At 36.2% G+C, this 16,719-nt stretch overlaps 1 protein-coding gene and 1 long non-coding RNA gene across 3 annotated transcripts; both read right to left on the bottom strand.

Annotated features, from left to right (window-relative positions):
- Nucleotides 1-2,057: 2,057 nt before the first annotated feature.
- LOC145638670 (uncharacterized) lies at nucleotides 2,058-5,115 on the bottom strand. Its single transcript, XR_014114683.1, has 3 exons — nucleotides 4,992-5,115; nucleotides 4,836-4,912; nucleotides 2,058-2,272 (listed from the first exon to the last, which is right to left on the bottom strand). It is a non-coding gene; the product is annotated as an uncharacterized LOC145638670 (long non-coding RNA).
- Nucleotides 5,116-6,582: 1,467 nt separating this feature from the next.
- LOC145639743 (transmembrane 9 superfamily member 1-like) lies at nucleotides 6,583-15,894 on the bottom strand. 2 transcript variants are annotated; one of them, XM_081691066.1, is made up of 13 exons: nucleotides 15,772-15,894; nucleotides 15,520-15,623; nucleotides 14,105-14,297; nucleotides 13,857-13,961; nucleotides 13,623-13,640; nucleotides 13,436-13,533; nucleotides 13,173-13,325; nucleotides 12,827-12,961; nucleotides 12,569-12,735; nucleotides 11,998-12,092; nucleotides 11,508-11,881; nucleotides 7,674-7,947; nucleotides 6,583-6,918 (listed from the first exon to the last, which is right to left on the bottom strand). In XM_081691066.1, exons 2-13 carry the CDS (start codon nucleotides 15,619-15,621, stop codon nucleotides 6,851-6,853), a joined length of 1,782 nt encoding a protein of 593 aa, XP_081547192.1. In that variant the 5' UTR covers nucleotides 15,622-15,623; nucleotides 15,772-15,894; the 3' UTR covers nucleotides 6,583-6,850. The 2 variants fall into 2 exon arrangements, with proteins under 2 accessions (XP_081547192.1, XP_081547191.1); XM_081691065.1 differs by having other exon boundaries at nucleotides 15,520-15,667; nucleotides 15,772-15,887.
- Between the last annotated feature and the right edge of the window lie 825 nt (nucleotides 15,895-16,719).

Below are 16,719 nucleotides of genomic sequence, written 5' to 3'. Positions count from 1 at the left end.
TGTTTTACAAAGTTGAACAAAATTAAGAAGTTACAATTTTTGAGTGATCATTAATTCTTGGGTATTAAATTGAATAACTTAGATGTTTGTTACTAATGAAACTATAAAAATTGTATCGTTGTTTTATTTCATATGGAGTATAATTCTATAACGTAGACTTCTATTATCAATGGTATGCTACATTTGTCTTTTATAAAATTTGATTATCAAGATTCAAGTGTGTTTATATTTGACATTTGGGACAAAAACTCAATTAACAACCCAGATATCGCAGGGCAACAAACTAATTATATACATATATGTAAACTTACCTAAAAAGCTTTCTATGCAAAAAATATTGTAAAAGAAATTACAAGACAATAAATCAATCCATATCATAACAAATAGTACTAATGCTACCACCTAGACATAACAAACAAATGAACTACTAATGCAACTATAATCACATACACAAATCTCAAGAATAAAGACAAAAAGTGCTCTGACACGAACTGTAGAACCTGCTCTATCAAGGTGGATGGGGGAGGCGGCTGTCCAAGGTCGGATGCTACAAGAGGAGCTAACGACTGTCCGAACCTAAGGTCAACGATAACCGTCTGGCCATCTCGAAAGCCAAAGATGCAGACTCAAAAAACAACAGCAACCAAATGCGGTGACCGAAAGCCAAAGAGGTCGCCACTCCTGTACTCGAGTCACGCTCAACACAACTGTCTGCAGTAGCGCGAGTGACGTGTGAACGAACATGTACTCAAATGCAGGAAGAATGACCATCTGAAGGCTAGAGGTACCCACAGTGAATCGCGGGTCATCGACTCGTCAGACAAGCTGCCGTCAACAGTGCAGGCTAGAGGTACCAGAGCTGTAACTGTGCACCCTAGCCCCATATAAAATGGGGGTGGAACCATCCGAGCGATCCGAGACCTCCTAAGACAGAGTGGAAAGTGCAGCACAACTAGGTGCACTCCTGAAAGCACGACAAGCAGGAAGTACAACAAGACATCTCGTGTAGCTACCTGTGAAAAAAAATATTAAATCTCGTAAAGTATGTCACTTGATAGATGATAAGCTTATTTTTTTAATTACTTTCTCCATGTTTTAAACTAGCATCATTTCCTTAATATGAAAATGTCATAATACATGGAACACTTCCTTAAAATAAAAATGTCGTATTACTTGCAAAACACTATAATTGGAGTGTTATTTTAATTAAAATGGTGCTATTATCCTTATTTAAACATCATGGCCCAATTATTTATACTTATAAAATTCTCTCAACTCCATTTTAAATTTTAAAAACATGTGAAACCCACTTTTCTTAGCTAAAATGAAAAGGCGTGTATTTAGATGTGATTATTGAGCGGACCGACCAGGACAAGGCAAAAGAAATCAACCAATTCCTAAAAAAAACAACTTAAATAGCATTTTCAAGCTCGCCCATAAAATTTTTAAAATTAAGTCAAATTGAAAAAACTATGCCCAAAACCCGACCAAATTCTGGCCATGTATTGCAACTAATAAAAAAACGAATAAAGTATTTCATAAATTTACTTCTTCATTGAATATTACTTGAATATTTCATTTAGGGCCTGTTCTCATACGATTATTTTCAGTTCAGTTCAATTCTAATAAGTTCAGTTCAGTTCAGCTCCTAATTTCCTTCTCTTCCAAATCAGCCAGCCAGCCAGCTCAACCAATGAGAACAGACCCTTTATTAAAATTTTTTTTTTATTAAAACATTAAACTTGATTGAATTCTTTATAAATAAGGATAATTGAACTAGCTTTATTTTTAATCCACTTTTTAAAAAAATTACACTATACTCTCTTTGCCGCCATAGATGCTGTCTCATAAGACTTTTTTTTATGATTTATTTTTGGGTTAAATACCTTAAAGTAGCAATAAGATGCCCAATACCACCTACATTTTTCAGCTAAGTATCAAAACAGTGACATTCAAATGCTAAGCTCAGTTGCATGCCAATCGACTTGATGAAAACTCAAACCACCACAATTTTCATCATTTAAGGAGTCTATTAACAAGGACTTCATAGCCTATCAGCATATCTCTATCCAGAATAGAATGGAATATGGGGTAACAAATATTTACAAGATAATACAGCAAACAAATAACGTACCGAGCCGCCCTGCGCAATCCGATGCTCACGAACCTTGTGCAAATAATAAGCCGCTCCGCCAAAAAAACCGCAGGCCAGTAATGCCCAAATGCGTGCAACGGTGTTGCTCTGAAGGTTTCTTCTAAATGACATTGGCACCTGCAAAAAAAAACCAGTTCAGTTCAAAATTACTTCTCTCAATTCTATCTTCTTCCATACTCAATTCCTAATTCAACTATTGTTTGAAATTGGTACTTTCTCATCCCTCTTTTTTCCCGCTTATTCTGTATAATTACCATTGGGTTTCTGATTAGGAAGTGTGCCCACAAAATGATGTCGTCATTGGTGGTGAGAGGGAGCGAGTAGAGTGAGAATTTAACCAAGCAAAAGATAAGTTTGAGTATCGAAGAATATGAAGCTACATTACAAAAGGTTGAGGCGTTCAGGTTTATACTTAATACTCTGTACACACTACAAAACATGAAATTGGGTCAACAAAGACACATCCTTCATAGATTTCAATCATTTTATATAATGTTTAATCAACCTCAAATGCCATCTCTCTAGGTCGGATAAGGAGTCTGTAAGAATATCGAACTATTGAAGCTTGTGAAAAGCTTTGGGACATTACTCACTCTTCTCTTGGTCCTAATGGTATCCCTCTGTTTTTTACCTGATTTATGATGGAGTATTAATTATTTGCTGAAATTTGATGCAAGTTTGTGCAGGTTTTATTTGGGTTAAATATGAGCAGGAGGATTCTGTAATTTTTTTGTTTGGTTTTATTGTGGATTTTGATTTATACTGTAGTATTTATTTGCATAATTCTAGTAGATATGACTTAGGTATATCATGTGCTCAAAGAAAAGAGTTTAGATTTCATTTTATGATGCATACTCCATAGCTAAAATATTGAAAATACAAAAACATAATTTGTTCTCAATTGAGCATCTTTTTTCCATGCCTTCTGTTTCAATTCATTACACTAAAATATGGAATTCTTTTTAGTCATATATTTTTGTTAAGTAGGAAAGCAATGTCACACTTCAATTTCATTCTTGCATTGTTTTAGCTGAAATGTAGAGATAATGGCAATATTCTTATGGTTTCCCAAAAGTCTATTAACATTGATTTTTTAATGCCATACATAGTGTATTGGTGTTAGCTACTGTAGTTTTGAATTATGTCTTGGAAAAAGTTGAATTCATATTTTTGGGGTAGCAATCTTGCAGAGAATTTGTGGGTTAATGTTATTGAATTTTTGAAGTAGCAATTTGGCAGAGAATTTGGAGAAAATCCAAGTTTATCAATATGATAAACAAAATTTGTTTATCAAATGGCAAAATTGTAAATAAATCAACAATTTTTTAAGTAAATATGGGTCCCACTGTTGTTGATATATTTACGAAAATGCCATGATAACTGGACATTTATGTTGTTTTATACAAACCGTTGAGAGTAGTTCTAGATCTCGTCCACCCGGCTTTTCAAGACCGGGGCTGGCGCGAGGCAGGAAGCTACGATGCCGCGTTACGATCTGGTGCGACGATTTCCGAGTGTTGAAATCAACGGGGTTAAGGGGAGTAAGCCTGTTAGTCACGCAAGCCGTTTTCTTGCTTTACCATTTTGCCATTTGATAAACAAATTTTGTTTATCAAATTGATTAACTGTGGCTTCCTCGAGAATTTGTGGGTTAATGCTATTGATTTTCTATTAGAGAAAATGGCAATATATGAAGTAGATTGCTAAACACCGTCAACAAAAATGATCATCACCGTCAACATTTGGTGTGAATGGACAATCATAACCTTACTACTTCACCATCCCTTCATCCTTCCGGCAACCCACAACCCCTTCCAACCGGCGATCACAACCCCTTTTGATCGACGACCCACCACACCCCCCTTTATGACAACCCACCACCTTCCCTGGTCACGCGTGAAGGTGGTGATTTTTTTTTAGGCAACCGTGGTAACCGGAGCCCAAAATCGGTTACCGTACGTGGTAACCGGAACCCAAAACCGGTTACCGTGCGTGGTAACCAGAGCCCAAAACCGGTTACCATGCACGGTAACTGGTTTTGGGCTCCGGTTACCATGCACGGTAACCGATTTTGGGCTCCGTTTACCATACACGGTAATTGATTTTGGGCTTTGGTTACTGCGATTGCCTGAAAATCTGAAATTTAAAAAAAAAAAAAAAAAAAGGAGGGAAGGTGGTGGGTCGCTAGTGCGGTGATGATCGTCGCCGGTCAGTGTGGTGGGGGTGGTGGTGGTGTTAGTTGTCAATTAGGGTGGTGGTGTCAAGGTGTTAGTGATTGATGGCAAAAGGGAAGATAATAGTGAAGTACTAAGGACATGATTGTCCATTCACACTAAATGTTGGCGGTTTTGATAATTTTGGACGGCGGTATTTAACACCCCCCTATATGAATGCACGAGTATGGCAATTTCTAGCAGCTTACAAAGGGGAGACATCTCAATTTAACATTCCATGGATGAAAATATCAACAAAAATTCAACCCATTCAATGTAATTTTGCTACCATATATTTTAGTATTAGATTGAATCCTTTCATTATGCTTACTTTCAACTACTACACACAACAATTTGTAATTTTGGTTTAAATTTTATTCAAGATCATAGTAATTCCAATATGCAAATGAAGAATAAAAAAAATAATAATAAACAAAAAGTGTAACCTGTGCATTGAAACAACATACCTCAGAAACAGCTTCAACGGGGGATTGGCGAATGTGGCGTGCGCTTGAATGGAGAACTCAGGGAAAGAGCGAAGCAACTGGGTAGAGAAATTGATTAAGAATGAACTTCAGTGATTAAAAATCAATTGATAAATTGTAATAAAAGAGACAATGTACCTCAGAAAACTGGCGAATTTCGCAATACACCGGACACCGGACACCGGCCACCGGGTATAGAGGAGAGAGAGGGGAGCGATGGATCAGTGAGAGCGATTAATCAATTCAAAGGGTTGGAGTCCTATTCTAAAATGGGGGAGATTCGTCCAATTTATGAATGGGCCGGGTCTTTATACCACCGGATCCTTAATGAAACGGGTCAGGCTTTATATACTACTCTTTTACTCTTTTTTTTTTTTTTTTTTTTTTTGAAAAAAATACTCTTTTACTCTTTTAATTAAACATAAATCATTTTTACACAACAAATCTTGTATTAATTATATGTTAGATTTCTTTTGTAATTTTTCAATTTTTAAAAAGAGAGATATAGACAATTTTATATTCATTCTCCAGTCAAATTTAATTCGACTTGTTTTTCTTTTTCAATCTATCATATAAGATGCTTTCAAAATCTGAGATTTTTTATTGTATTGAAATAAGATAATTGACAAACGTGGATGAAGGGATTTTACACCATATTTATATGCTTTTTCCCATAGTTGAATACGACAGAGATCAAAAGTAAAAAAAAGAAATCAAATGTAATTTTTTCAAAAGTAAAAGGGGGTATGTTACAAAAATTTCTATTTTAATAAAATTATTTGCCCAAATGACTATCTTACTATTTTAAGACTGTTTTAATATTTTTATTCGAAAAGTGGTTAAAATATTGACTTATAAGTTAGAAGCATAAGTAACAGATGTAATCAACCATTCCTATTTTCCAAGTCACCCTCTTTAATTCTTTTTTTTTTTCCATCAAATCCTCTATATAACACTTTTTTTGTTTTGTTTGCACGTGAAATTGTCAATTCGGAAGTTCAAATCGAGTTCAATGAAGTCGAATTGGGTTAATTTATAAAGTTAAGAATTTAAGATCATGTTAAATTATTGTGTCTACGCGAACCAAAATCTGAATCGAATTGGATCTTAATTTTAGTTTACCCCAAATTTCAAGTTGCATTGTACTCCAAACAATCGTTGTGCAAATTAATACGATGATAACAAAATTTAGAACCTTTTTAATTGATTAAAAAAACAAATAAAAATCACAAATCAATCTATAGAAAAAAAAAAAGGATAAAGGAATTTAATGTAGTTAGTTTAAATTTAGCTACTTTAGGAATTTAGAAAGTCATTTGGGTAAATAGTTTTGCTATATTAGTCATTTCAGTAAAAGATCTTAGACTAAGTACTTGCAGGTTTGACGTTTACAAAAATTCTATGTTACGAAAATTTACCTAAGTTGACTACACGTATGCCAGATAACAATGCATAAAGTTGTGTTGCTTTTGTATGCCAGATATGATGTTGCAATACTATATAAACAGAGTTTAACATACGAAGTACATAATCAAATGAATCAAAGCATAATGAACCCTTCATGATTCCACCCCGTTGAACAACTCTACCACAGCCATACTTATTGCCAATTGGAAGTGGAAGTAGAAGTAAAAGGCACCAGTAGCTGTATTTAGAAGGGCAAAACTAAAAAAAAATAATTCAGTAATAACAACCGCGATATTATGCCCTAGAAGATAGAACTAAAAAGTAAAGTGAAAAAGAGAAGTATCAATATAAAAACTAGCACAACGTGAAGATCCACCATCTCAGACCAGTATTGGGACTAAATTACAGTGAAAATTTGGATTTCCCAACAAAATTGCACATTCCCACAAATGTTCTAGTGTCTATAAACTATTCTCAACTGCCCAATTCTGTCTCACCATCTTTTTCTACTTGAGTACAAATCCCATCCTTCATCGATCATCCAAAACAAGGGCTTATAGGGAGAACAGTTTAATAATTAAAAGATTAACCTAATCACACTTGATGTTCTTGTAAATTCTTCGTACGAATAGATTGGAACCCAGGTAGCCAACCGCTCCTGATATTGAGAAACAAGTTAATATAGCACAAGGCCAAAAGAGAAACATTAAAAAGATGAAAAAGCACAAACAAACCTATAATTGCATAATTGGAGCTTAAAATTAGATGTCTTGTACAATTTTATGATAATCAAATTCCATATTCCTTCTGAGTTTCAAGTTCCTTTCTTTTTTCTTTTAAGGGATTCCCATAAAGTTACTCCAATTTTCTCCCCCAAAAGCTTTTGGATATTAGAAACATATACGTAATTACTTCTCCAGTGGCAATAGAAAAAAGGTAACTATAGAACCGACCAATGAAACAATAAAGCGTATAATTTAGCAAACTGGTTCATTGGCTTATTTTACTGTCTGGCAGGATTGTGTTCAAATGGTCAAACCCCAAGAGTTCTGGTGTAAGGAAGGAGCCAGCTTGACCAATTCAAATTTTGTGCTTAGACTACCCATGTAACACCCCCCCCCCCTCCCTCTTTGTCTGAGCTCCCTGGTCTTGGAAAAGGCTTTATAAACTTTCATCAACTAAACCCAACAAAGATGTATGAAACCGAGGGCATACATCATGGCCATCACAACCCCAACAAAGACCTATCCAAATTCACAGGCAACTGACAACTGAACTGAACCGAACCACCAATAAAATAGATGTGAAGGTATCAATAAATGGCATAGTTTCCCATGTAAGCGACTTACATACTAAACTGGAACAAGAAGGGTACCAAACTATGCACAGTTTCAGATTATAGCATGGACTTACCGCAAAGAATTCCCAAGCCAAGACAGAACATCATTGTGTATCCAAAATAAAAGCTGGTCTGAAAGAAGCCTGACATCTTGGTCTTGACATGATAGTAATATATAGAATACAGGAAGACATAAATCGCAGTGGATGCAGCGGAGAAGAATGAAGTCCACTGCCAATGGTAATTCTCAGCATTCAGCAAGAAATATGTCCCCACGATTGTCACACAAACAGTGACAATGATCAAGATCAGAAAAACAAGCAGCATGAAGCCGTAAACATAGTACACCTGAAAGGGACATAGCAAGTAACCATAAGAGAGGATGCACATACATAAAATATATACTGCAGCATAGTGATCACTACCATAAGATTATATAAAGCACCATAATAAGAAACATGGAGAATAGAAGCGGACATTAACACAGGTTAAGGGATATGAATCAACAAAGCAAAGTAAAAGAGAGAAGAAATAAAGAAACTTTTGTAGAATGATCTAATAAAAGAAAAGTACACTGCATGTTTGTCTCTCTTCTCACTTCCATCCTCGGCTTTGGGCCCACAACCCAAACAGCACCTTAAGTCTTAGAGCCTCCATCACAATCACCTCATGTCACCAACACTTACATATCACCACAGCTCTCCCACTCTCTCAGATTCCCCCAACTCTGATGAGTGATGACAAACCTTACCTCTATCCTCTATGGGTCTATCTCAACTTTATTTTCACAGCTGACTGCAGTCGAGTCTTATGTAGTCAAAAATGGCCAGAGGTCCTAAGTCTGGAACTTGACTGCCCAATCCAACAAACACCTCTCCATTTGAGGATGCATCAAGCATCTCTCCATTTTGGAAGGCAAGCAAACCCCCAGATCAAGTACTCAAGCATTGGTACTTCCCCTAGAAAATTTTCTCCTATTGATCAAGCAAGTAAACTACCAACAGGAGGCGGGCATAGCACCGGTTTAGGACATGATTGTGGACTTGTGGGACATCTACTCACTCTTTAGAACCTTTTTCTCTCTCTATAACATCTAGTAAAGGATGCAGCTGTTGCAGCGGTTATTATTATGGTTGCTGATTTATTTTTCTTAGGGCTTACTGTGATGATAAATTTAGTAGACCTAGCAATATTGACCTATGAACGACCCAAACCAAATACTGGAAGATCCTAAAAATCAACTCAACCTGAAAATGTATATAAATGAAAATATTTTCAACGAAAAGCTAATTGGCAATACACTATACACCTAAAAGACTTCTTCGCCAAATGGACCCGGAACCAAACCTAAACCCGAAATAAACAGTCAATTTGTCACCACTACATAGATTGGGTAATGATATTACTAGGCAATATTTCCCATATCCAAGGCGATTGCGCTTGATAGGAAGATATTTCATCTATAATTGCTTTGACAGCAATTTACGTGTTAAAAGGGATATCTATATGAGCCGATTAATTGCGTAAAGCCCACGGTAGCAAAAGAACCGGAGAAAATCGCGGGGTTTCTTTAAATTGGAGCATGCTGCTACCTGGGTCACATCTTAGAGTATTCCATTCTGTTTTTCAGCCAGATCCAGGCTTGGCTCGTCCTGGAACATCCGAAGAAAGTGCTTATCTCGCAGTCAACTGTTAAAAAGCGCCAGAGAGAGGTATAAATCCTGAACCAGCAGTTCGTTAGCTGAATCTGTTCCAGCTTCTACCACTCACTCACATGCCTAGCTCACTCTTTTTGTTTCATTTGTTGAGAGCTTAGCTGAGCATGGAGTTGGTCTGTGGGAGGGTAAGATTTAATTCACCCCCACAAATTTCACTGTTGTAGTGATGGTAATAAATCCATTGAAGAGGAGTTGATGGGAGGAGTGGAACAATGAGTGGAATTAGTGGGATAGACGGGCATGGTGGCCAGAGTGGAGAACGATGGCGGGCTGATTGCTAGGATAAGATTGGGGTAGCAGTCTGGCATAGTAAGTGACCGGTAGACTGACCACTACAGGCTAGGTGGAGATGCGTGAATGAGCTCTTTTGTTTGTGATAGAGGGTAAGTTATTACTTGTAGTCTTGAAGATGAGAATGAGATAATTGAAATCAAAATAGGGCAAAAGCTGAAGGGCTGTTCAGTACTTGGTATTAAGAAAGGGAGAGGTGGCAAGACCTCTGTTCTTATTTTATGGAATTAGGTTAATTTTTTTGGTTAATACATTCTCCCAATTTTCAGTCTGGTCATCCCCACAACACTGATTCACAGTAGAAATATGGCATTACATGGTTAAACTTGACCACACAAAAATTAAAAAATTAAAAAAAAAAAAAAAACTATATGAAGCAGCATTGCAACAGAAGCAACAAGGGTTGTAGATAGAAGGCAGAGGGAAAACGATGACTATAACAAAGGAAGCACGGGGACGGCAACTCACTGGTGTTTCCCGTACCGGGGACGGATAGGGGAAGGCCTAAAATACGTTCCCGAGACGTTTCCAAAAATTGGGGACGGCAGTTGATTTTGGGTACGACGCGCTAAACATTTGGATACGTCTTGGGTACGGATCCGATCATATTTGGCGTCCCCAAGTTCATTATTGTCTCTTTCCATCTTCTCACTTTCTCCATCTCTCCTCTCTTTGAAGAGATAATTAAAGCAACCACCATCAGTTGCCGACTCAACACCCACAACTACCAGTCAGATCAGGTCATCCGTACAGGCGGTCTTCACCTTCAGTCAACTGAAACAACTTTTTCCCCTCTTTTTCCCCGGCTTCTTCGTGCTTCAGTAGGTGGGGGTAAATACATTTATGTGGGTTGGGGGTAGGTGCGGGAATACCTCCACGTACTTGCCTTTACTTTGGTTTTAATCCTTCTCTTTCACATTTGTTTAAATCTGAGATGTCAGCCTTTGACTCTTTTCATTGAACTTTTTTTTAAAGTAATTTTCTCATTTAATTTAATCTTTTTTTTTCTCTTTTTTTTCTAGCTGGTAGTAAATAAATTACCTTTAAAAATTTGAATGCCAACAAAAAAAATTACAAAAAAATTAACTATAAAAATTAATTTTCTGATTTTTTTGTCGTATCCATGCCGTATCCGTTTTTGTAAATTTTAATTTTGCCGTTTTTTGTCCCCGTTTTTGTCCCCGTATCCGGCTCGGTGCTACTTAGGTGAAGTGGATGAAATGGATGTTGGTGGAGAGAAATTAATGAGCAATACGGGTTACTGGGCAGGGTCACAGTGGAGAGTAATAGAGCATTCAGGGATGGGAAAAAAATGAAGAGAGGGAATAAAGGTACCGAGCCTCTGTTACAACAGAGGGTTTAGAAACCTTTTTCATAAAACAAACTAAATGACTCATAAAACAAACTAAATGAAGAACTGAAGGGTTTTCATTTCATTCCATTATTTTCTGATCCTGTTGGTCATGAACCAAACAATAGGAATGAAAATTCAAAAGACTCACAAAGGGAAACATGTATACCGAAACATATCACCCCTTCCCCAAGAGACAGAGCATGATCCCACTTAAATGTCACTCAAGCAAAACAATGACAGAAAAAATAGAAAAGGAAAAAAAAAAAAAAAAAAAAAAAAAAAAAAAAAAAAAAAAAAAAAAAAAAATCTCAATAACCTCCAATAGTAAACAACATTCTAACCCTTAAGATACACTCATTTTTCATAGGATGTTGTATAACAAAAATTATAATAGCTCAGGGTACCTCCACAAATGTGAGGTCAGAACAGGGTTTAGAGTCTTTAGTCTTCAAAGACAGAATCAACACCACTAAGCATTTAAGGAATATTTAAGAATAAAATAACAACTACTAAAGAAACTACATGAAGTAAATAGGAACAGTTACCTTGTAATTCCAGAAAGACGTGAAGACAAAATACATCTCAATGAAAATACTTCCAAAGGGTAGCAATCCCCCCATTAGTGATATTACTGATGGCGTTAGATACCATTTCTTTTCTGGAATAGGTCGAGGAATAGTCTTCACACGACATGGATTATTAGGTGCACCATTCCAGTTTCTTCCAACAACAGTCCCAAGAAGTGCAAGTGGGAAGGAGATGAAAGCCCAAATGACAAATACTACTACAATAGTCCCAAAAGGAATAGCAGCTAGAGACCCATAGAATATAGCGATTGTGTTCAAAATGAATCCGATTCCGAAGCACATAAACGGGAAAAGGGAAGCAGTAAGAATCATTGCCTTTATCCAGTTTTTACCTGAAGCAAGAAAGGAGGGGAAAATCATCAATAACCTTAAAAGAGCATAGCTAAGAATAATCACAAACTGATAGGAGCAAAAGAATAGTGACAAGCAAGCATGATTTGCAACATACCGCCATTACGTGAATACATTCCACCACTGACATATCCTGATATGAATGATGTCAAGGCATAACACACAATGAAAGTTGTGACTATAGCTCCCCTCCTGTAAGACAAAACACAGTCAGAAATTATTTTCTAAATCAATAGGATTGAATATATATATATATAGTACTCATATATGGGCATTCACTACGAAACCAAGGAAAGTATTCAGGAAGGAATTACATTTTTAAAAACATACTAGTCTTCACTACGTATGCAAGGGACACGTTAACTGAAGAATTACATTAACACATAAACACACTCAAGTAGCAACTATTTGCCTATTCAGCATAGGTTCTTAATGATCAGCAAAGTCTTGCATTGCAGTGTAGAATTAATATATGGTAGAGTTACGTGCATAATAACATACCCAATGGAGGATCTAGGAGTGGAGGGACGAGGGATGGTTAGTCCCTCTATCCCCCTCCCTCCAGTGACGGAGGTTCAATCCTCATCCCCCCTCCTGTGATAGAAGGGGGCTCCCCATATATCTTACGGTATATATTATAAAATAAGAGAGAGACAGAGAGAGCATACCCTATGTACAATGTTCCGAAAATTGCCAAAAGGATGACAAGGAGAATAAGAGTTGCCATTTGAGCTCCAGTGCCAATAACAGCTGTAAGCAGAGCTAGATAGCGAGGAGGCCGGAAAACATCTCCATGAACAAGTTTCCAACCAGACTCTTCACTAACATCCCTTTCCTGATTATCCGCAGTATATTAGGCTTTAGCATGATCCCAAGTCCCCAGTGCTTAGAGCACATAAAATCACCTATATAAATAGAAGTCTTACCAAGCTTTCTAGGTCATCATCTTCCCTTGCATACTTTGCATAGTCATTTCTAAGAGTCCTCATCAATATCATTGAAACTAAACCAGTCAAGAAAATGACCATCATGAAGGAATTGAAAATGGAGAACCAATGAATCTGCAACAAGCAAAGCAACCGTTTTAAGAAAAAGTGGTTTCTTCCATTTTTTATGTGGGTTAAAGAGGAAAGCCAATTATTGAATTTTACAAGACATTAAAATCTCGTTACTTTTAAGATCAGCAAATACTATCATTTCGATAATTCTCGTTTTATCCCATCGATATTATTGTATACCAAACATATAGTTCAGAAAAAGGTGGAAAAGAACCTGATGCTCAAAAAAGGGGTAATCCAAGTAGATATCAAAACGCCTGCCAAAGGTGACATCTGTTGGAATCCATTTAACAGAATATGTCATGTCAAACACCTTTCCGTCCTCTACTGCCTTAGCACCATCTTGGGTAAGATTAACATGGATGATCTGCACACACGGGTGTTGATAAAAAGCTTGACTTGTAAAAACTAAAAATGAAAAGAAAGAAAAGTAGAAAGCATCAATCAAGAGAGATCAAGAAAAAAAAATTAGTTTACATGATTCCCATTATACTTTATGATGAAGTTCCTATGTGTGTACAGCACGTGCTTAGCATTCTCCCCATTTTTATCATAACGAAGCTCTCCCACAAAACCTGCACAATTAGTAATTAAATAAACAAGCTAATATGAATGAAGGAATCATTTTACATTTATAGCTGAAATAAAGATGTTACAGACATACCCCACAGAGGTAAATCGTCTGAGGTGTATTGAGCAGCCAGGTACCAACAAAGAGAAAGCAAAATGTCAGCATAAAGTGGTCAAGCCAAAAAGTGATAAGGAAATATGCAAACAAGATAGATATAGCAGAGACAAGAGTGTCAAATTCCACTGTGAAACCTCTTTTGACTTAAATGCATAGCTGTGAAAGAATTCAATGCTACGATTTCAGTGACAACTTTACTAATTAACATACCTATGAACAACTCGAACCAATATGAATTCTCAATTGCATCTCTGAATCGTGCTGCTTTATACTGGTCAAGTTCAAGTTCACATATGGAAGTCCTATCAACGTTTTCTGCCAGGAAAAAAATGTTGTAGATGTCAGAACTTGCAATTTCTAGATTGAGGGCATCTAAACATGGAAAAGAGGGGTGAAAATATGGGGAAAAGCATCAGAATTAGCATGCATAATTCAGATAAATCTTGAGGTATACATACTTCTATATTTCAAATCAATTCCGCTGTCAACAAGTTCATTCCCACCAAGAACCTCACCCAGGCCACCCCACCTGTGGGCAACCTTGCCCTCTGGATGGCAAAATGGAAGGCTGAAGTAGTTGTAGGTTTCTTGCGGATTGTTGTATGGACCAACTTTGTTCACCCACAGGATTACCTTCTCATCTGGCTCATACTACAATTTTTTAAATAAGCACATCAATTTCTCATGAGATACAGAAAACAAAGCACAGAGAAAAGACATGAAGACACAACATGAAGAAAAAAAAAAACCTGAGGAAGGCATAGAAGATCTGACCCTAGCAAACAAAAAAGTTCATGGTGTTTAATTTCATCCCCTTTGGTTTTAAGTTTTGAACATGACCACAGACACGTTCAATGATTTCTGCTACTTTTAACTGTGTACAAAAGATCACAGTGTAAATTCAAAGATGATTAAGCTGTCTTAATGATTTATTTCGTGTTGATCATTATCCAAGTTATAATCATGAATTCATGATAAGGAAGGGAGGAAATTGGCTTCCATAAGTCACTCTACTTTCTCCACTGATGTTAACAATTTCAGTGTTTACAAGCACACTGTAAATACAGAAAGATGAAGAAGTTCAAAGACACACTCCCAAGTCCCAACACCCCAAAACATATTTTTCACCCTTTAGAAGGTAATTTGACTCTTAGACTGTCCATTTCACACAATATCTTCACCATGGTTCAAAGAATCAAACATAAACCAATTGAAGGCAGACCAGTCACCATCATAATATTCGTGAATCGTGATTGCAGTCTTGGAATTACTTTCAAGGGTAATGTGGATGGATTCTGAAAATTGATGGACTAAAATCACCATCACGAATTCACGATAAGCTCAACAATTTTTACAACAAAGTCGTGATGTGGTGTTGTGACTTATGAGTATGTGACCAGGACTCAATGCCTGCTTCTTCATTCTTCATCCCAAACACAAATAAAAACACTCATTTTGATCCCCCATCACTCAAGAAGCTATATAAATGCCATGCCAGAACCCAGCAGCTTATTATCTATAGAAACCCAACCCCAATTCCAAAAACACCAAAGTTTCAACAATTTTCCAATTAAGCAAAATAGGCATCTATGAATTCAACAAAACAATAATGCAATCAACTTTATTCGTGAAATTAACATAAACCCTACGCTTGAACATAATTTCAATATACATGAACAAACACAAAATCAGCAAACTAAACTGAGATCTATAGCTAAAACCCAGTTTAAGACAAACAATCAGAGCTCAATCAAAAATCAAAACAAAAGATCAAAAACCCATGTCAGAAATCAAATCAAAATGACTACACAGCCAAGAAATCAATTAATTTCAATTTTAAGGAAAAGTGGAGTGCGAGTGAAGAAGTACCAACCTTGTGATCTGACTCAGAAGCGAGAGATGATGAAGATAAGAGAGAGAATATGAACAAGATAAGGAAGACGAAGATGGAGGTGAATCGTACGGTGGAGGGCATGGCTGAGGAGAGAAGATCAAGCCAAAATCAACGGTGAGAAATTGATCTTCAAGAGTATGAAATAGAAGAAAAAACAGAGGAATTAAAGGTGATTGATTTATGAACGCATTAAGATAGGGTTAAAATTGAAGGTAGGTAGTCGTCGTTTACCTTAGTCAGAGACAATGTTCTTCCTCGATGTCTCTGGAAGTGGAAGATGATGAAGAGGAAGAGAGAAAGAAAATCATGTGATGGGTAGTATTGACCTATCTCATATCTTCTCCTTTCCTCTTTCTTTCTACTTTTTTTATTACTACGTACGAAGTATTATTATTATTATTATTATTATTATTATTATTATTAGGATAATTTGTCAATTACTACCGCAAGTTAATACCACTTTGTAAATTACTACCGTAAATTAAAAAAGTTGTAAATTACTACCGCAAAAAATTTTAAGATGTTGCGATTACTACCAAACCCCCATTAAACCCAATTATGACGTCATTATATCCCTTTAACCCGTGTTTGACCATGGTTAAGGGCTTTAACTAGCCCCCAAAAAAAGAAAATGGTTTAGGGATATAATGACGCCATGGTTAAGGGCTTTAACCATGGGGTAAAGTAATATAATGACGTCATAGTTGGGTTTAATGGGGGTTTGTAGTAATAGCAATATCTTAAAATCTTTTGCGGTAGTAATTCACAACTTTTTTAATTTGCGGTAGTAATTTACAAAGTAGTATTAACTTGCGGTAGTAATTGGCAAATTTTCCTTATTATTTTCCTTATTATTATTATTATTTATAAAAAAATTAGCAAATGGGAAACAAGTTTTATTAAAAAAAAAGACACTTATTTTCCTAAAAAAAAATTTAAAAAAAAATATTTAGGGCATGTTCTCATAGACCGAACTGAATATTTTATAAGAGAAGGAAATTAGAAGCTGAATTGAATTGAACTGAAAATAAACATATGAGAACAGACCCTTACACTATTCAAAAAAAAAAAAAAAACTTACAAACTCATGACACTAGACAACTAATATTATTGTCCTATTGAAACGCTTAAGTAGATAAATAGTTCTGATTCTACGATATGGACATAGAATTACAACTA

This window comes from Chenopodium album, chromosome 7, assembly GCF_948465745.1.
Source record: "Chenopodium album chromosome 7, dcCheAlbu1.1, whole genome shotgun sequence".
NCBI lineage: Eukaryota > Viridiplantae > Streptophyta > Magnoliopsida > Caryophyllales > Amaranthaceae > Chenopodium > Chenopodium album.
This window is presented reverse-complemented; position numbering and strand designations above follow the sequence as displayed.

Excerpts from the sequence above, each read along its gene's own strand:
- LOC145639743 (XM_081691066.1), bottom strand. The coding sequence starts at position 15,621 with ATGCCCTCCACCGTACGATTCACCTCCATCTTCGTCTTCCTTATCTTG. Across the intron at positions 7,948-11,507 it reads CGTCTTTCTGGAATTACAAG|GTGTACTATGTTTACGGCTT; the intron begins GTAACTGTTCCT and ends TGTCCCTTTCAG. Across the intron at positions 6,919-7,673 it reads TGGCTTGGGAATTCTTTGCG|GAGCGGTTGGCTACCTGGGT; the intron begins GTAAGTCCATGC and ends TCTCAATATCAG.